Source organism: Anguilla anguilla, chromosome 12 (assembly GCF_013347855.1).
Source record: "Anguilla anguilla isolate fAngAng1 chromosome 12, fAngAng1.pri, whole genome shotgun sequence".
Taxonomy (NCBI): domain Eukaryota; kingdom Metazoa; phylum Chordata; class Actinopteri; order Anguilliformes; family Anguillidae; genus Anguilla; species Anguilla anguilla.
The window spans coordinates 22,256,337-22,277,414 of NC_049212.1; the positions used below are offsets into that span (position 1 = coordinate 22,256,337).

The window sequence follows — 21,078 nt, forward strand, 5'->3', positions numbered from 1 at the left end:
ATATCCACTTTTCCTACGATTTCCTACAATTAGCATGAGTCCCGGTTGCGGGAATTAGGGTTTGGCTCGCTGCATGCGTAACGACGTCCTCCTGTGTCGCGGCCCTGGCCTCTGCGCCACCAAAAGCTGTGTGCGCTGCCAATTTCCTTCCACAGCTATCCCCTATAGTCTCCCCTTCCTTTGGGTGTTTGCAGTCTAATTAGCTGTTCCCCTGCCAAAAACCTCACCCATTGTAGTTCAGAGTGAGCTTGTTTTGTCCCATTCCGCTGGCTTCTCCTCAACAAAGCCCACCGCTACCTGCCTGTGTGCACCTCTGATCTGTGGGGCAGCATAACTCATTTATCCTGAGGGTGTTTAGCTTGCACTACAATGCTACTGCCAGCAAATCAATGAGCCGTGATCATCATTTCTTTAGGAAAAAAAAGAAAAATTTCTCTCCTCGGGTTGGATTACCCAATCTTGCTCCTGCTGCAATGCCCATCGTAACCTTTGTTATTTGAGAAAGCAGACAAGCATGTGCTCTCCTCCGAGTGTTGCCCCTGGTGAAATCTGACTTTGAGGAGCTTCAAGGCACTCCGGACTGAGGAAGGAGAATTATATGTTTAAGAAGTCTCTTTGTTAGGCGTATATAAAAATATATTAGAAAGAAGGGTGATATTTACTTTTAAAAGAAGGGTGAAATTTGAAAACCGTGAAGGTAATTGAGGGCCAGTAAGATTGAGATGGGGAAAGCAGAGTAAAATCATTCATTTCACTTCATTACATCTTGACATTTTTTGGCTGCTGAGAACAAACGGAATCTGACCATATACGTCGACCTCGATGAATCGCAGGAATAGTTGTGTTAGTTTTGGCGCGTTCGCTCTTCGCTGTGCGCTGCGATGGCCTTATGTTCGTTCCCCTGTCGAGCGCGGAGGTGGAATTGTAATAAATTGACCTTGGGAAATTGGCAGCGGAGACACGCCTGGCTGGCCGATTCCTCCCGGTTGTCTCCGCGGAGTGATGGCGGGATTATTTTTTTGGCGTAGCGGTCGGGGCAGGGTGCCGGTTCAGCTCGGGCTGCGTCTGGGCTGCTCTGAGTGGAGCCCCAGCGCTCCGACCGTAGCCACCCACTCCGAGGAGAACTCCTCCACACTTGATCGGGAGCACTGTTTACTTAGCCCAGTCACTCCCCCCCGAATAATGTTACATTTCTGAAATGCCTCTTGTGCCCCACCCCCCCCCCCCCACAGAAATACCATGCAGAATGTCAAGAGGCTCAGCGTATTATTGCACAGCAAATCAAATGTGTAATAACAAATGTGGCGTTAGTTAAGTATTTATGTCGCTGTTTATACAGAAAGAGGACTGGCAGACCGTGTGTGCTGGCGTGTCCCGCTGCGAGTTTACAAGCGCGAGCGCTCTGACAGAGCGAGGAGCCGCAGCGAGAGCCGCAGAGATTCAAATATTTATCCTGCGACATTTTTAACTTTGGGTACACACGGGCTGACTCCCGGGGAATATGTCCGTGTGTGTTTGCGTTGGGCACCGTGCCTGAATCTGCCGCAGGGAAGCCAGCCCCCCAGCCCCCCCAGCGCCTCTCATGCACTCAGTCCTTTCCTCTTCTCCCCATTTGGCTTCTGAATTCTTCCACAATAAATCTCCCCGCTTTCAGGGTCCCATATGAACACATATGAACGCACTTGCACATTGGCGAGGCGGCTTTGGAGGTGTTGTTATCCATCTCGGTGGCTTTGTTAGCCGTTGCTTTTTAATGTTTGCTCTTTCCTTCAAATCACAAATCACTGCCATTAAAATAAAGCTTACATTAGAGTTGATGGGGCCTTGTCTACTTCCAGTTAATTTTCTACTGAGCATTGGTGAAGGACCTCGGGGGTTATCCATTAATGAGTATGTGGCTGTTCTGAGTTTGTCCACATCAGTTTTATAATTCACGTTAACCCATAGCTGTTTTATGGTGTTCATGGGAGCAGAGTTTGGGAATTTAAGGGGAAAACGTCAGGAGTAGTGTACAGATTTCTGGCTGACATTGTTTAATGGTTGTGTTCCTTCATGACCTCTTTCCGCAAACATGCCACAGCTGCTTTTCTAGGTTATTTGTTCCTGGTTTCAGCATAGACAGTGTTTTGCTTTGGAATGCACAGTTTACATTCAACAAAGGTCAAAGTAATTCGTTTTTTTGTGTTTGTGTCTTTTTTGAGTCATACAGGAGCTCGAAATATTTTCTGAATGCTTGGCTGTTGAACACTGTCTCTCTTCAGCCATCTTGAGCATGTGACCTGCCCTGTGTGGCATAAGCCAATCACCTTATGAAATTTGAGATTTGGCTTTTAGTTGTGTGGCTTGTTGTTCACTCCCTCATTAATTTTTCAGGTGTTTTTAAATAAGGGAATAATAATTATTTGGTACCCTCAGTGGCCACATACAAGCGGGGCGCTTGTCTACAAGCTTGACTCATGTAAGAATTGTGTGTTACAGTAAAAACTGCTAGACATGGTTTGAACTGAGCATGTGCAAAACTGAGCGACGGCCTTCAAATGTACACTGCAAACCTTTTGTCACCATTGGAAGCTCAGAGTACACGGGTAGACTCATAATAATCATACACAAATTTTATTTTGTTCCTTACATGTGAACACATTATTCCTAAGGTTTTCCCTTGCCTTTCAGAATATATGCCTTAGGTGCAACCATACAGCCTGTTCAGGCCTGTGTATCAAAATCTGCCTATTCACTTGAGTTATTTACTGAAAGCTACATCTCGTCCTTAGATCTACTTAGTAAGTCACGTTGGCGGTGTTGCATACACATATACATGCAGTCAAATGCATCACTGACTAGGCATATGGTATTTTCACCTGAGGAGCTCAGGCATGCACAGCTAACCTCTACACAGCCAATGAGCAGTGCAGCTATCCTCCACACAGCCAATGAGCAGTGCAGCTTACCTCCACATGGCCAATGAGCAGTGCAGCTGATCCCCTGCACAGCCGATCACCGGATGATCAGCAGCTGTCTTCCATCACAAACACCAGAGGATCATTCATCCCGACGACTCCTGGCCGTCAGGAGGCCTCCTCCCTACCAACCACGCACGAGCGCCAACGCGTTCAGCCTCAACACGCACACACCCTGACGCGCGCGCAGACGCGCACGCGGGCCTCGACGTGGTCAGCAAATCGCACGTTCCGAGAGCTGCTGTCCGTCTGGCTACTCGAACAGTTTAGACATTTCTCCAGCTCCGGATCAGTGGATGTGAAAGTAGAGCCTCCGGAGGCATGGCTTTTAGGAAGTGTCTGTTTGATTAAAAGTGCTCCTCTGGCTCCCCTGAGTGCAGCAGGATGCTGAGGAACAGATGTTACCCCCACCCCACTGCCCCCCACCAATGAGAAGGACCCCATCCGCCATGCGCAATGTTTGAACTCATAAATCTTCCATATTTATTTTGACAGGAACTGGGTTCCGCTTTTTTAGTGTTGGCTATCTCTTGTAAACAGACAAGACAAATTCCTACACAGGGGTTTTGCCACCTATTCTTATATTCGTTTGTCTTATTCCATTTTAAAGAGAAATGGGTTCAACAGCCCTTATCATGTGGGTTTTGACAAATTAGGTGATTGTATCTAAACTACCGAGTAGCATGGGTGTGTGGGTCATTTCCCTCATTCCATGAAACTGCTTTTTTTCAAACGCAGTTTAGCAAATTAAGACTAATTTTAGGCTTTTTTTAGGCTATTTTTGTTCTTACTTATGGCACCGTAAGACTGTTATCGAATTAGTAATGTCTATTTCAGGGTGGTCCGATGCTTTTATTAGGTCCAGAGACGTAAAAAGGGCTTCAGTTGAGATTTTCCGGCACGCAAATAATAATTTTTTGTACACTGTTCCAGAGAATGCCAAGCTTTTCTGTTACTGAGTCCCTCTCCAGCAGGACGCACACAGGGGTGCGTGCTGGGCCAGAGGGGGGTGCACGTCGCTGGGCCTGGGCGAACGGTAAACAAGGTGCATTCCTTCTGCCGGGCGTTCGTGACAGATGGAGTGGGGATCAGTTTTCGGGGTCAGGGGTCCCCGAGCGGATCCTCGCGCGCCAGCCTCAGGACTTTACCTCTCCGTCCCTCCTGCCCCGCTTTATTTCGGGCCCCCCACCTGTTTGAGGAGGGAGGTGCCGAGGGGGCCGTGATGCGGGAGGCCGCTGCAGGGTTTTTAAGCAGCCATTTTGGCCTGCACTTCATCTTTGTTACAGTGGATAATGACTAATTAGGCTGTCATCTAGCCATCCCCAAATGCATCGGCAGAACTTAAACGCTGTGTGGTCTGTCTGTGTCGCCTTTAAGCCGTTTATTCACAGTGAGACCAGGCCGTCCATTTGGTGGCTTTGATGGGGTTTTTATTTACTTGTTCTCACATCTTGCCGAGGCAAAAGATGTTATTTAATAGCAAATATAACTTGGTTTATTTGTCGAGTGTAATTTGATTCCAGGCAGCTCAAGTATCTCAGGTTATATTGAGGAGAGGCCTGTGGAAGTGAGGAGCTCAGAGCCTGAGGCGGAGCTGTTCGAGCCCGTGCTGGAATCGGCTAAAGTGTTTTGGATGCGATTACCATTATGGCTGCGTTCTGCATTCCCTGGAAAGCGTTTTGAACTGGATATACAGGACAGACGGGCAGGACCCAGCATTACTGTGCTGAATTTCCTATTTTTAAAGGTGTGTGTAAAATGATCAAAGGTCCCTTGATTGGTGTCAGCGATTTCCAGATTGACCTTCTGTGAGTTCAGGTGTCCGTTATCTCGTTGCCCCCCCAAAATCCCATCTCTCGCAAATCAGAGCGGGTGTTGGGGGGAGGGGGGGCGGGGGTGACTCCCCAACACCTGCTCCATCGCAGCGGCCCAAAGGCCAGTTGCAGCAAGGCCCTTATTTCTGTTCCGTCAGGCCGGGTAAATATAGACGCAGATCAGTTTCACAGCACTTCAGTTTTGGGTTACGGGTTCGGAGAGGCGCGGAAGATTAAAGACCAGAGTCCTCGCTTGGCGCAAATAAGACTCCCGCAAGCCTCCAGTCAAAGCCTTGCGATTTTTTTCCCCCCCATCTTGAATTTCAAGGTCAGGCTATTTCCTTTTGCCCACCCTCCAGTGTGGGTGTGAGGGGCTGGTAGACAGGCAGGATAAGCAGGCCCAAACTTACGCAGGAATTAGTCCACCGCCACCTGTTATAGCTGAAAAAAATTCTGATGTGGCTTTTGTGAAGGTTACCAGGGGTGACTCTCATTGGAACCAGTGCTCACTTTGTTTTGACTGCCTTTTCTGAAATGGGCCTAGTCTGCAAAAACATCAAATTAAAAACAGTAAAATTAATATTGTAGCTTTCTCTCATTTCCAACAATCTTCATTTGATATTTTTTTCAGAAGTAATGATTATATGCCCTTCAAATACTGGTCAGCATAATACCAATAGCAGCAGTTCAACTTATGTAGGACCTCTCTGAGTGTACCTCATGTGCCTTTCAGTGAAGGGAAGATGATGAAGTAGCTTCTAAAGTAACTCCTGGCCATCCCTGACTTGGACAGGTTGCTTTCAGGCAGGGGAATCTTAAGGAAGGGCGTGTAGCACAGGATGCCCTCTTCAGCAAGGCTATTAATAAGAGCAAGAAGGCTGGCTCTTATCTGAAGCTCCTCGGGTTGCTGAGATGACAGGACCCTCATGGGCCGGGCCGTTTGATGATGGGATCAGCTGTAATCCTAGCCTGACCCAGGGCCTAACTGCTTCCAACACCACATCATCTCAGCATCCATCAAACGTCTTTAAGGGGCCTGATCTTTCACTTACTGCTGATCAGAATGTACAGTATGCTTGGAGCGCTCTACTTCACTGCTTTGTTTATTACCTTCTCTGTTGTTGTTTTTGTTGTTATTATTGTTTATTATTATTATTATTATTATTGTTGTTGTTTTTAGTAGTAATAGCAGTAGTAGCAGCAGCAGCAGCATTTTTATTATTGTTGTGATATATTTATCATTACAGTAGTCTCTTATCCATAGCGGCTTGCCAGTTCATCATGGCCTTGATATATTAAGTGCATGTTATTAGAGTTGTCAGAAGGGAATGGGTACAGAATAGTGAGTACAGCAATGACACAATAACAAAGTGAAGCTTCAAGCTAAATAGTGCAAGTATATATAAATGTGTATATTTGCTATACAGAAGAATATACTGAATTACTTGCCACAGCAAATACTCACCCCCTGGGAGAAGTTATTCTGGGAAAACAAAATTCACAAGACTAACCTCTCAGACCTTTCCTCAAACTGTCTGTGAGCAGTTCCTTTTTGGTCCTTGAGGAGGTCAGTCTTTTATCTTAAGGGCTGTCTGGGCCTACTCTTGCTGGATAAAAGCAGCATTTGCCAAAAAAACGCTGTTTTGTAAATTAAGACAAGCCATACAAGAAATGGTGAATTTGAGGTCTTCTGCTGGTATATTCCCTTTTATTCTAATTCAGATAACATTTGGAACCATGCATACTTCTCCAACAGACCACACCCTGATTCACTGTTTAGTCTGGGACCTATGCTTTCAGACGTAACACTGTGAGCTTGCTTGTTTTCTTTTGTAAGTATTATTACTTGTACCAAGTTTTGGTTTGTAGAAATGGCTTTGGAATGCAGTGACCAGATCATGGCAGTATTTTTCTGAATTGGTCCTTTGTCTTGAAAGCAGTCTTTACTGCATCCCTGAGCTAATTCCGTTGACATTCATAACTCTGATAATCGAATTATACCATAGCGAGTCAATCATGGTGAATAGTTTAATAGAGGTTTTTTTTTTTTTTTTGGTATATGGAAATGTATGGGATATCTGTTCCAACTAAATGCAGTACTCCCGCTGTCAACCTAATGATGATTTCGGATGGGTTCATGGAATATTGGATTCATGCACAATCAATATCAGAAAGGAATTTGTCCTCCTTTTGTGGCCCAGATGTAGCCTTAAGTGAGCGTTCTGCGGTTAGAGGCGTGTCCAGCACAGGGCACATGGAACCGGAGCACAGACCTCGGTCACGGGCATCGCGTCTCAGCTATGCGGGCGACAAATCCGCCATTCTCCGCCGCGTAGCGGAACAGTCAGACGGCTGTCCCTCTGAGGCCGCCGCCGCCGCCCCGTTTGAAACGCTCCCCGTCACCCGGCTCCCGCTCCGGCCCTCCCCGGCTCCGCCTTTTCGAGGTTTCCCTCGGCCGAGCGTTGGCCGCGGTTCTGTTTCAGTGCAGGCCGGCATGTGGTGCGCGTCCACCTGGGTTAGGAGATGGTCATCTTCCCTCCTGTTTGTTTGGGTTGGCTGGCGGGGGAGGTGCATTCCTGCGGGCTAACTAGGCTTGCGTGATAGTGCTGTTTAATGTAAACAGTCAGGGAGTGAGGCTGCGCAGTGAGCAGCCGGGAAGATTGATTGGAGAGAGGGCAGGCTCCCCTGCGCTGTGATGCTTGGCGCTGGACAGCTTGGCCCTGTCTGTACGTTTACTCAAAGCTAAGTGGTGTTAACCAGAGGGAAACCCCGACTCTCTCTCTTTTGATAAACACAGTAACACTATCCCACTCACTGCAACCAATTCCCACATTTCCATGACTGTCTTACACCAGTGGAGACTAACAGGCAGACAAACAGGGACAAAAGGTCTGCCTTTTTTGTTCTTTGTGTACCAGTGCGTAAGCGTATCAATCTTTTTTCTTTTTTTTTCTTTTTTACTGGGGGCACAGATTTATCCCTCAAGAAACCCCTTTTGATAGTCCCTGAATCTTTAAATCCAAATGAAGCAAAGGCATTAATTTGCAGATCTGTTGATGATCTCATGCTCACAGTGTATATCCTGCCTTCCCCCGATATGCACTGTTTATATTGACCTCCTGAGACAAACAGTACTTTCCCCTTATCACTCACAGTGGAACACACAGGAAGATCAGATAATCGTGTGTGTGTGTGTGTGTGCGTGCGTGCGTGCGTGCGTGCGTGCGTGCGTGCGTGCGTGTGTGTGTGTGTGTGTAGTTTCCAATATGAATGAATACATACAATTACTGTTTATCGCAGTACTGTTTGGCATGACAGTGCCATCTGCTGTGTGAATACAGAATATATATAGATTATGTGCAGTTTGTGATAGATTCTTCTACTGTAAAAAACTGAAACTAATGTCACTCCTGAAAATAATCTGTTTGTATAACTACTTCATTTGAAGCTTGTCTAGTAACAGTGTAGACTCTTGTATGCTTATTTCTTCATTTTGCTGAATTTGCTGAACATGTTTCTAACATTTAACTGTTAGTGTGTAGTTTTATTTAGGGGTGCAATCAATTCTAGCCACATGTTTGGTGGATTTACATTGAATGCTTTGCTTGTGTGTTTGTATTTTTAAAGGTGTAAAGATGGGCTTCAGGGATTTGCATTCTCTGCACTCAAGTAAGCGATAATTAATATAATTTGCATTTCAAGATTCACATTAAGTCTTGCTGAAATTGCGCCAAATTCTTGTTTTTCATGGAAATGCTGGTTTCCCAGCTAAAAGTATATATTTCTCATTTGTTTCTACCCCTAAAACAACAGTCCTTAGAAAAAAAGGAAACAGAAAAAATCATTCTTTTCTGCCCTGACATCAGTGAGAATATGGTGAAAATAATGGGCTTATGTGTTCATTTTGTTTGACAGTGGTGTCTCAAAGCAGCAGAGCTGGCAGAGGAGTCGGTCTCCTCCGTGTTTTTACATGCCAGTTGTACTAGTTGAGTGTCCTGTTGGATAAACACAAACGCTCCGTCTGCAGCTTTTATCAGCTCCTTTACGGAGTGCACTTCATTAGCTGGAGATAGAGCAGAGCTGCTCTCAGTCATAAAGAAATTAACTGTGTTTCTGAGCGCAGATGCCCACTAGCTTTACTGGCCTTTGTAAAAACAGAGATGAGGCGAGCCAGGCACTGCGGGTCAGATAAGAGCGGGAGAGGTGTGAGGAGTTTCCCTTATCTTATCTCAGCTCAGCCGTCACACCTCCCTGCCCCCATCCCTCTAGCCCCTACCCCCATCCCTCTAGCCCCTACCCCGTCATCCCAAACGCTTGTCCGTCAGACCCCCCCCCCATTCCTCACCCCCCTTTCTGAGAGTCCCGCAAGGCCCTCTGTAATTTCTCTGGGCTCCAGGTTCATTGTGGGAAAGGAAGAGATCCCGACGCATTCCTTCCTGGCGGAGCACGTGTACCCCAGGGGACCAGAGAGGGGCGCTGTGGAGCCGGAGCCGCCCCGGGTCGGGCCCAGCTCTGGCAGAACCTCCATCGCTGCCCTGACGCGACGGCTGCTGGAATCTGTGTGAGACGTGTACTGGACCACCACTGCACACGTTTACATCTGCACACAATCGCACACACACACACACACACACACACCTACTCACACACAACGTTATCACTTCATACTGTTCACACTGCAAAATATGTATTGGTTGTAATAAAAGGGCTCTCATGTCATGAGCGCCCCTTGAGTAGCACTTTTGATTTCCTTTGCTTGCTTGCTGCTGGAAGTAAATTACAGTAATAACGTCCATTTGTGCTTTTCTCAACTGTTTATGTTTTTATCAAAAGGTTGATTACCTCCAGGAGGCTGCAAAATGGAGGGGCTTTCTTGTTCTGTAAAGAAATTGCTTTTCCTGTAATTTACTGTCCGTTGAATTGAATGTTTGTTTAAAAGTACGTCAGGCGGCCAAGGCGGAAAGCGAGTGACACTTTTTTCTTCATTGCTTCCAGATGCAGGCATGGCCCCAGGCACAGGTGTTGCAAGCACTACGAGGACAACTGCATCTCTTACTGTGTTAAAGTAAGGCTGACATTGAGCAGGAAACAGAACAGCACATGTGCATTTTACTGGATCATGTTTATTATTCTTCCTTTATTACTTCCTTAATTTCTGTCTGGAATCGTAATATGTCTGCCTTTCGTACATTTGATTTATTCTGTACATACAATTTATTCTGTGTGTGTGTGCGTGTGTGTGCGTGCATGCGTGTGCCTGGACGTGCATGTGTGTGTTTGTCTGTGTGTGTGTGTGTGTGTGCGTGCGTGTGCGTGTGTGTGCATGTGTGTGTACCTGTGCGTGCGTGTGTGTGTTTGTCTGTGTGTGTGTGTGTGTGTGCGTGCGTGTGCATGTGTGTGTACCTGTGCGTGCGTGTGCGTGTGTGTGTGCGTGTACTTGTGTCTGTGTGCGTGTGTGCGTGCGTGTGTGTGTGCGCGTGTGTGTGCACGTGTGCGTGTGCCTGGACGTGCGTGTGTGTGTTTGTCTGTGTGTGTGTGTGTGCGTGTGTGTGCATGTGTGTGTACCTGTGTGTGCGTGCGTGTGTGTGTGCGTGTACCTGTGCGTGTGTGCGTGTGCGTGTGCTTGTGCGTGTGCGTGCGTGTGCGTGTGTGTGTGTGTGCGTGTGTGTGTGCGTGTACCTGTGTGTGTGTGCGTGTGTGCGTGTGTGCGTGTGCGTGCGTGCGTGCGTGCGTGCGTGCGTGTGTGTGTGCGTGTGTGTGTGCGTGTGTGTGTGCATGTGCGTGTACCTGTGTGTGTGCGTGCGTGCGTGTGTGTGTATATATATGTGCACACGCATGCCTTTGTTAGCGTGTAAAGTCGATATGTGTCTCTGCGTAGGGCTTCATTAGGATGTTCAGTGTAGGCTACTTGATCCAGTGCTGTCTGAAGATTCCCTCTGCGTTTCGCCACCTCTTCACTAAACCCTCCCGCCTGCTGTCTCTGCTCTACAACAAGGAGAACTTCCAGCTGGGGGCCTTCCTGGGCTCCTTCGTCAGCATTTACAAGGTGACTCCTCACAGCCCCCCCCCCATAGCTGAGCCCTGCAGGAACTCTCAGAATAAGCCCTCCCCCCACTTTAATTAACGTGAGCAAGGCAGTTTCAATCTAATGATTCCTTCTACCCGCACCATTATTTCCCTCTTATAATCTCCCCTCTCCTACAAGTGTGTATAATGGTTTACCTGTATGACTGGGGTCTTTTAGCTTATGGCAGTAAGTGCAGGGCTTTTATGGGTGGTCATTTTTGTTTAAACCCAAATACACACATACCTTTATCCCCAATAGGCCTGGGCAGAGTATTTAGCTCTAATTCTTCTAATCGAAACATTTCCTGCTGTCTAAGGAAGCTCTTAGCGCCCCCTCCTGGCTCCATGGCCACCCCTGTCCCCCTGGCTGACAGTGCCACCCATTGGCCTGCCGTCATCCTTGCCTGCCTCCATTGACATTTATTTATCTTAGTTCTGTATGTTATGTACTGGGTCTTTTTCAATTTAACTGATGGCAGCAATCGGCAGCTCCCTCCTAAGTCAGGTCCTTCAGTTCTTCCTCTTACTGGTCATGGAGTTTTTCCTTGCTGCTGTCCCTCTCTGTGTGCTTTTGGAAGTTTCAGGCCCAGATCTCTGTAAAGCCGCTTTGTGACATTGCTCTTTGTAAAAACAACAATACAAAAAAGTAACTGTTGAATATTATAAAGTAAGAAGTGGATTTCTGTGAGCCTTTGTGGTATGCAAGGAGGGTGGACTGTCCACTCTGGATTTTACAGACATTGCTGAGTTTTTGTCATAAACGTTGAGCAGTAGTACAATTGCAGTGGCCATTATACTTGCACATTTCCATTACGCAGTCTTTGGAGGTTTAACGTGTTGGAAACCGATGTGTGGGTATTCAGCAGGGGAGTTATGATGGTGTCCTCTCCCCCAGGGAACAAGCTGCATCCTGCGCTGGCTGCGGAACCTGGACGATGAGCTCCACGCCCTCATCGCCGGTAAGGCCGGGGGGAATGTCAGCTGGCATTGCTCAAAGACGTCCACATCATGTTTCATAGGAGATACCTTTACAGGCATTGGCCTGCGTCCAAATGGCCTGCATCCAATCAGCATTTGTCCTGAGCTTTGACTCAAAATTGAATGCTAATATTAGTCTTCTGAAGCACAGTTTGACACAAAAATGTGTTTAAAAAGAACATTTGACACTTTATTATATAGCCTTTACTTGCTAAGTTAAGGACAAATCTTGATTGCATCCAGGCTTTTATGTGTCATATATCTCCTGTTGAAATAGAAGATGACCTAATCTTTATTCGATAACTGCCTTGAACATAAAATTGTATTGTCACTGATTGATGGTTAGTACCGCTGGTAATTTGAATAAGGCACACCCATTAGCAGTCAGCTCACCTGTACTTGATTGCTTCTAATGAGATGTCATTACATTTTGTGAATTCAGTATAAAATTGTTTTAGTATTATTTTATTTAGTCTCCTTCCCTTTTTACATAATTTATGGTTAATTGTCTGGAAGATAACTTGGAAAATAATAATTAACTTAAATGTGAAGCTGTTTGCAAAAAAAAAAAAAAGATTGACTGTAAATAAGCTATATTCCCAAATTAATGTAACCAAATCGGTGTTATTTGATGTGAAATGCACATGGTAGAGTTATCACATATCCAAGTCAGAGAGAATAAGGATTGAATGAGTGATCTTTGCTTGGAAAGGCAAATAGTAAAAATGGAAAAATGCATGAGAAACAGGATTATTTAATGTGTAGGTTAGTTCTCTGCCTCCAGTAGTGCTTTCTCAGAGGATACCACTTCTTTAATTTGTGGAGGACATTGGGAGGGATTGGAGGACCACAGTGATCGTAATGCATATTTGTTTAGCATATCCTTTTGTTTTTCATACTTGCTTCTCTTCCTGGTCTCCTTATTTTCCTTTTTCTGTCTGATGCTCCTCCAAGGCTTCCTGGCTGGGCTTTCCATGTTCTTCTACAAGAGCACTACCATATCCATGTACCTGGCGTCCAAACTGGTGGAGGTAATGGCCTACTTTCAGGTTTCCTCCAATTGCCTGCCTGACTGTAACTGTAGCCCTTAACAGTAATTGTAATGCTAACTGTAACCCTAATGGCAATGATGTCATTTTTATGATACTCTTCAGAGCTATGTGCAGAATCCATGATTTTCTGGCTACAGGACTTTCAGCTGCTTAATAATAGACACTCGGCACTAGAAAGAGGCACGTCTGAAGCGGGAGATTGAATATGCCGCTCCAGTGTGTGGCAGGACTGACGGACGCTGTTTCCTCTCTGTTCCACAGACCATGTACTTCAAAGGCATCGAGGCCGGCCGCTTTCCCTACATCTCCCAGGCGGACACCATCATCTACGCCGTGTCCACCGCCATCTGCTTCCAGGCCGTAAGGAAGCGGAGGACCTGGTCACCGCGTCTGCTTCAGTCTGCTTCAGTCTGCTTCACTCTGCTTCAGTCTGCTTCACTCTGCTTCTGTCTGCTTCACTCTGCTTCAGTCTGCTTCAGTCTGCTTCACTCTGCTTCAGTCTGCTTCTGTCTGCTTCACTCTGCTTCAGTCTGCTTCTGTCTGCTCTGACACGCCCTGCTGTTTTATGCTATTGATTGTAGATTAATCAGGCTCCCCAGGCCCGGCAGTGTGAGTCAGAGAGGATTTGCTGCAGAGGAGGAATGAGCTCAGTGAATCAGCCCATAATGGGGCCATTTTACAGTTTCTGTAATGGAGGTTCATTCCTTATAGCACTATCTCTTAGCCATAGGTGATTAATGTGGGCCACAGTATAGGAAAATAAAGCTTTTGTAATATCGGAAGAATACATCTTAGAGAAAAAAAACCCCCCAGTAAACAAAAGAATATGTAGAAGGCAAAAAAACGAAACCATTTTTATCGCATCAGCAAACTGAAAGTTAAAGGAAACCTGCAGTGTTTGTTTCTCTCGCAAAGCTTCTTTCTAATAAACCAGCATTGTGCTGTATAGGGCTGGGCAGTAGCAAGTGGGTGGTACCCCAGGTTTGCGTGTAATCTGTATCAGTAAACGGTAGCCACAGCTGAGAGGTGTGAAATGACTGGTTTTGAGCTGTTTTTTTTGGGGGGGGGTTAGGCTATGCCATTAGCTTATAACGAACCTGAAACCGTTATCTTTATCTTCCTGAGTTAGGGTGGGGTTGGGTGGAGTCTGGGGTACCCCGAGTTGTCCTCAGTGAGAGATTCACTTTCTCCTGTCCCGTTATACTTTGCGGCCTGTGGTGTGGAAAAAGAGTCATAGGAAGGGAAGGGGGCTCTAACTGGGGATTGTAAATGGATGTGAAAAAACTTCGGTAAAAATAGTTCTACAACTGAAAAAGCTGCTTAATGTAACCGGTTCAGGGGAAAGTGTCACACTCCATTGCTCTCATCACTAGCACTTTGGCTCTCATTTTCACCTGTCCTCCTCTGTCCGTCACTCTTTCTTCATCTCTCTTTCTTTCGCTCAGTATGTTTCTCTCTCTCTCTCTCTCACACACACACATGCACACGCACACACACGCACACGCACACACACACAGAAACAGTGTGGCGAGCAGTAAATGGAAAATTTTGTCTAAAAATAAATAGCTGTGGTTTCCTGTAGAAGCAGCCATGAAGCACCATGCTGTAATCATAACAGGAGTTTGTACTCTGTTCAACTTGCATTATCTCCTGAGCTCAGCGTTCTATCCTGGAGGAGGAGGGAGATTTTCATTTTTTATCACAAACCACAGAAAGATTTCTGCAGTTTTCGTTGAGAAGCTCAGTTTGTACAGTAAAATGCAGCTGTCACTGATATCAGGGTCTTTGTGTCTTTGTCTTGTTTCTCTTCAGGCGGTCATGGAGGTTCAGAACCTGCGGCCCTCCTACTGGAAGTTCCTCCTGAGACTGACCAAGGGCAGGTGTGTGCACGTGCGAGTGCGTGCGTGTGTGTGTGTGTGTGTGTATGTATGCAAGTATGTGTACGTGCGTGTGTGTGTGTACATGTGTGTACATGCGTGTGTATGTGTGCGTGTGCGCGTGTATGTGTACGTGTGTGTGTGTGTGTGCATGTATGTGTACAAACGTGCGTGTGTGTGTGTGTGAGTGTGTGTGTGTGTGTGTGTGTGTACGAGTTTGTGTTTGCGTGCACGTGTGCGTGTGTGTGTGCGTGTATATGTATGTCTGCGTGTGTGAGTGCATGTGTGTGTGTGCGTGCATGTGCGTGTATGTGCATGCATGTGTGTGTGTGTTTATAAGTGTGTGTGTGTGTGTGCACGCACACGCATGTGTGTGCATGTGTGCTGGCTCCTAGGCCTATGTTCTGTGTGTTATTCTCATGAGAAAGGGGTTTGGCAGTCGCTGCTCTGGAGAAGGAATTTGTACAGTGTTGGACTGGGGTCCTGTTTAATAAAGTTTCCACAACAGTCAAATTAATCACTGCTTGATTTGTTTCCCTAAGTGAAGCATTGGAGACCATCACAGATGCCGGGGTTTTTACCTTTTCCAAATGATTGCTTTGGGCTTCCAGGGAGAAATATTGCTCCTGGCTCACAGAGAGCAGCCCTACTGGGCTGCGACACCTCATTAATATCCTCTGGACTGAAATGTCTAACGGTCCTGTGAAACAAACAGAAGTACGGATGGCACTTTATTCACCCGGATTAAAATATCCCCCTTGTATGTCATTGCCTGATACTTCTCGTTGTTTTTTAAAGCCCATCTGCTCTCCTTGGATTTTGGGAATGTTAGAATGTTGCAACAGTTTGCCGTGGATGAGCGTATTCCCCTGGTCCGCTGTTGCACATCGCCCTGGCTGTTTATTGCTGTTTAAGCCCCCCCCCCCACCGCTGTTGTGCATGCTACAAGTTTCAGAGGCACATAAAACTGAGATGTTTTATTGCACCTGAGTGGGTTTAGCTGGCCTTGTGGGCTCTGAGGATCGGGCTGTTTCCTGCGGAAAGTTGCGGGTCCCACCGTACCGCAGCTGTTTGTTCTGCGCTCGCAGAACATCACAGGCATTTTCCCACATCGCGAACGCCCCGCCGTGTTTTGACAGATGGATCACGTTTTGTCAAAATGTGCTTTTTTTTGTGTACGTATGTGTGTGCGCACTTTTCTTCCCCCCGAGCAAATGGCCATTGGGTCCCCAGCGCTTCACACTTTATTCACACTCAGAGTGTGGACTGCGTGATGTAGAGTGCTCACATGCATACACAACGTGGCTTAGTCATGTACGGTGTGACTTAGCTATATTCAGAGTGTGATTCAGTCTCACCCCAGACTTCTCCAGTGAGTAGCAGAAACGTTTTTTAATGTGCTTTATGTGGCTGAGCTTAACTGCTTATAGAACTTCATAGAGCATTAAAGGGATGGAGAGAACCCACTTTCAGAACCCTCTTATATGCAAAGTGAGTGCGGATAATAAATTGGGGTAAATATAAGAAACATGGGTGCTTAATCATATAGAGTAGAAAGGAGAAGAGTAGTAAAGGACTATCACATTAATTTGTTTCAAGACAAGATGGGTTCTGTTTGTTTTTTTGAATATACCATGTCCATTCCCTGGAGTACAGACAACTGACTTCTTCGAAGCAGCTTGTCTTTTAGAGAACAGCCCAATGTGACTTTTAATGGATCTTTTTTTTTTAGAAAAGTGATTCTATTGGAGAGCTTCCTGGAAATATCAGACTAACAAATGGTTGTAGTCCCTGAATCATCAGTTTGTTATCAGTTTCTACTGACAATGTGTGCAATTCAGATAGTGGTAACTTTTAGAATTATTTTTTGTTTTTCACACAGATGCACACATGCACACACAGGCGTGCACGCACACACACACGTACACGCACACACATGCACACACACACACACACACACAGTCACTTTATAGGTTGTGTAAATGTAAATGTTTCTGGTCCTTACTCATGTTTAAGGTGACAGTAGCACACAGCGCACACACACACAGTCACTTTATAGGTTGTGTAAATGTAAATGTTTCTGGTCCTTACTCATGTTTAAGGTGACAGTAGCACACAGCGCACACACACACAGTCACTTTATAGGTTGTGTAAATGTAAATGTTTCTGGTCCTTGCTCATGTTTAAGGTGACAGTAGCACACAGCGCACACTGGTCTGAGGCCTCTCATGCGCTCCCCCCTCGTGTGCTCCTCAGGTTCGCCGTGATGAACCGGAAGGCTCTGGACGCGTTTGGCACAAACGCCTCGCGGGATTTCCACGGCTTCATTCCCAAACTGGACCCCCGGTACACTGTGGTCCAGCCTGACCTGGTGGTGCACCTGGGCTGAGGAGGGTGAGGTGGGGCAAGATACAGGCAGGGGTATGTGGAGCATTTGCCCTCGCAGTCGGGGTTTTTAAATGTGAAACGGGTATCTCTGATTGGTCAGGGATGGGGCTATGTGGGGTTTTGATGTTGGAGTGCTGTGATTGGGGGAGAGGGGTATGAGGTAAATCAAGGTAACGCACAACCTTTCTGTACTTCTGGTATGTACAGCACATTTTCCTCAAAAGTTCTTTTAATCAATTCAGAGAGATTATTTAAATCAATTTACATTATTTAATATGTAATAAAAGAAGACTATCTCAACTAAAAAATAGTGGCACATAAGTAAAGTTTATAGTCAGTGCAAGAAACTAAGCTGTGACATGTTCTCTATAGTTTCTAGAAAAGTATATTTCTTTTCTGTGAAGTATTTAATTGAATTCAGGGCAAACCTTTTTTTCTGAAAACCTTACATTTATTTTATTTTTTCCCTTTGAGAAGAAAATAACTTGAAGTTTAAAAAGAACTTGGTAAGAACTTTGAGCTGTAAAACGTTTTTCCTCTTAACACACCTTTGTACGAGTGTATACCAAGAACTGTATATTATGAATATATTCAGTGTAAATTTATATATATGTATCATTTCAATATTCCAAACAATACATATATATTGGTATTTGTATATTAAACAAACATTTTATTCTATTGAAGTTCTATTAAATTTGAAGTTAATGTCGATTACTGAGATTTTTGTGGTACATAGTATACACACAAGGTGACTGAAAATACGTTAGTTTTTCAGGAATGTGTTGCCTCATTGAAAGAGAGAAAGCGAATGTGAGAAACCTTCGGCATCACGTGTTTCTGAGGAGAGCGCGTGCCTCTCTGCTTTCCCCAAAGGACAGCGCTGCATTAAGCACTGCAGCACGAGCAGGACTGGCCATTCCAGATTTGAGAGAAAAATGTATGGCAGTTCATTCCAAAAACATGAAAACCTCGAACCTTAGGCGTTGTTCATAGTTAACGCTTTGAACGTTTGTGTATCAGCTCCCTGCAGATTTGAAATGAGCAAGGCAGTATGAGTAAATTCCTTTACATAAGTTTTGTTTTTGAAATGGTGTTCAGCTACTTTTCAGTAAGGTGTTGTGACAGAATGTTCCTCTATGCAGTGTAATCTATCTTTCTCAGCCCATTGACTAGTTTTTTCTGACGTACTGCATTGCTCAGCAAAATATAGTTGCATCTGAAATAGTAGAAATCACAGTAGTTATTTTCAAGGGTTTTGTGTTCTTTTGCATGCTGCAATATAACAGCCAGACCTGCTTTGTCAACTTAAAAATATGCACATGATGTTTCATTTAAAATAAATTTAGCAATGACCACTCAACTCACTATATTACTGTAGCAATCAAATGTGTATACCTTGCAGATAGTAACATGTATCTTTATATTTGTGGAATAATCATTCTTTTCTGAACATTACAAAGAAAAACATTTGAAAAGCATATCATTTTCATGCAGTGTGTGCCGCATAAAACAAAATGTATTTGAAAGTCCCCGATCCCATCTTCTCACATTCACAAGCACAGCTGCAACAAAGGGAATGATAGCCTTTCTCAGATGTTGTTAATGTTGCTCATCTGTGTAATAAATGAATACTAAAAACGAAGAAGTCGATGTGCCACTTCAGTCTGCTGCAGTGTGATAAAATAGCGCTTCTGTTATTAAGAATAAACTGGGATGGGTGTATGTTGTAGTCTATACTTCATTCTGTTTTAGATATTCATTTATATAAGCAGGCTATTAAAGATTTGTCAAATGCCTCAAACACAAGAAAATGATAAATTTGAGGTATATCATTCACTCGTCCTTATAAGTCTATATGGTAAATACGTTTTCTATTCATAAGCTACCCTGTAAAAGAACATTAAACCCTTCCAACCAATGCAAGAAGAGAGATATGCTTTCCATTTAAAAAGTACATGTTGTAGATATTGTAACTTATTATACTTGACAGGGTATTGTATAGGTCTTTTTACAGCTAGAAACCTTTGTTGCTTTACGGTTGAATAAAAATGTGATGTATCACAATTCCTGTTGGCTCGTTGTGGTTGTTATTGTGCATTAGATTAGGCTTGCCAATTGCCTCTTAATGTAATGCCTCTAATATGTATCATACATATATCATGTATTATGGAGTTTAATACTCACAGACACCATCCTTGCTGCTGAACATTGTTATCAGTTGCCATCGCTTGCTCCATGTTTGCTTTTAGCACGGATATGAAGTGCTCCCTAGCACTCACTCACCTACTGAAATCTCAGTAAACTTCATGTGTTTTTTTCTCCAAGGTGGTAGTTAACTACTCCAGGTAGATTGCTTTGGTTTCCCCTGTCATCACTGTGACTGAGAGTGTGGAGCCAGCCACTGGTTGAGAAGGTGAGACGTGATCAGGTTGGGGGATCAGGAAGGCGCCAGTCATGTTGCGCTGTGTCAGCTGCTCGAGAAGCAACCGCTACGGAATCGCACGGACTCCAGACTTCCCCAGCCCTTAGTTCAGTGCCCTCCTGGTTCGAGTTAACGCATAATAACCATCAGTGATGGCAATGGTGGCTCCGGAAACAGGCAGGGACTCGTACTAAAGGCACAGAACTGGTCAGTCATTGGCTCCATTCCACACTGGAACCTGTCATTGTATCCTACAGCCATGCTATCCTTGAAGCTGCAGTCTAAAGCCATAGATAGAGACTGTGCCATAAACTGAGCCATACACAACTCAAGGAGCCATGGCTACATGGCAGTGAGCATTTTGTGTTGAGTTAACTGCACAAATATGTTTTTACTCCAAATCCTGGGGATGAGACCATTTTTCTCTCCTTGGCTAATTCGGCTGTTGTGCCGCCTACCTGTTATTGCACAATGGGAGTCTTTCCTGGAACTCAGGGCTAAAAGCTATAAATGTCTCCCTGATTGGCGCCATTTAAAATGGAAAGTCTTTTTCCTGCCAGATGGAATCAATCATATTTAATGTTTTTGACATGTCTTGCTTGAGCCTGCATCAAACACACTGGGTTAGACATTAGAGAAAAAGATAACATCACATCATACAGGGACAAGCCCTCCACATCTTTTTGACCGTACTGTAACATCTTTTGAATTTGGTTTTATTTTATCTTAAAAAAAAAAAAGAACTGTCTTCAGTGCTTTGGGGGTTGTGTGTTTTATGGTTCCTTATTTTATACATTTTGAATCTGTGTACATTTTATATCACTAATAAGAACTTGTTCAATTAATAACAGTGGAATACGTGAGATGACCAAATTGGGCAAAACAAAATGCCATCAAATCCTTTGACCTTTGAACCTGGAACTGTACCTGAATTGCTTCAGTAAGTATCCAGCTGTCTAAATGGGTTGTAAAAATTGATGTAAGCTGTTAGTCGCTCTGGATAAGAGTGGCTGCTAACTTCCTAAAATGTTAGAAAAATGAAATAATGCAAAAAAAGTGAGTTTATTGAATTGCTGAAGGCACAAGGGCTGATAAATTTATAACAACTTGCTGCTCTATACCAACTCTCTGGTGTGTCCAACACGTTTCAACCTCAGTCTTCTTGATGCTACATTCCATATAGGTTAAAGTGCTTTGTAGCTAAGCCATAAAGCAAATCAGAGATGATTTTTTTGAAGAATATGACTGAAAAAAGGCTTTAATTAGAAAGAAACTGGACTAGCTGTACTCTCTGTAAAGCCTCTCTGTAAAGGCAGGGCAGTTCAAGTCTGGCCCACTAGAAGGCACTGGTGGTTCATTTGTAATTATTAGACTCTGAGAGCAGATGAATCTTCTGGTCACGTTTTGCAAGGACGTATTGCTCACAAATAATACAGTAAGACACTAGAGATTGAGTTATAAACACAGATAAGAGCCTGTTGTTGTGTTTTGAAAGCCTTAACTGTGATTATAAATATAACT

The 21,078-nt window shown here is 44.7% G+C and overlaps 1 protein-coding gene across 2 annotated transcripts in view; it reads left to right on the forward strand.

Moving 5' to 3' along the window:
- The window catches only part of LOC118209661 (transmembrane protein 135-like), an 85,231-nt gene extending 66,030 nt beyond the window's left edge, over positions 1 to 19,201 (forward strand). For both annotated transcript variants that reach the window (XM_035385208.1, XM_035385207.1), the window contains 9 exons: positions 8,399 to 8,440; positions 9,168 to 9,332; positions 9,767 to 9,836; positions 10,650 to 10,817; positions 11,733 to 11,796; positions 12,770 to 12,846; positions 13,129 to 13,227; positions 14,680 to 14,747; positions 17,001 to 19,201. In XM_035385208.1, coding sequence (XP_035241099.1) covers positions 8,399 to 8,440; positions 9,168 to 9,332; positions 9,767 to 9,836; positions 10,650 to 10,817; positions 11,733 to 11,796; positions 12,770 to 12,846; positions 13,129 to 13,227; positions 14,680 to 14,747; positions 17,001 to 17,133 — 886 coding nt within the window. In that variant the 3' untranslated portion in view covers positions 17,134 to 19,201. The remainder of the gene's footprint in view (positions 1 to 8,398; positions 8,441 to 9,167; positions 9,333 to 9,766; positions 9,837 to 10,649; positions 10,818 to 11,732; positions 11,797 to 12,769; positions 12,847 to 13,128; positions 13,228 to 14,679; positions 14,748 to 17,000) is intronic.
- Positions 19,202 to 21,078: the final 1,877 nt, after the last annotated feature.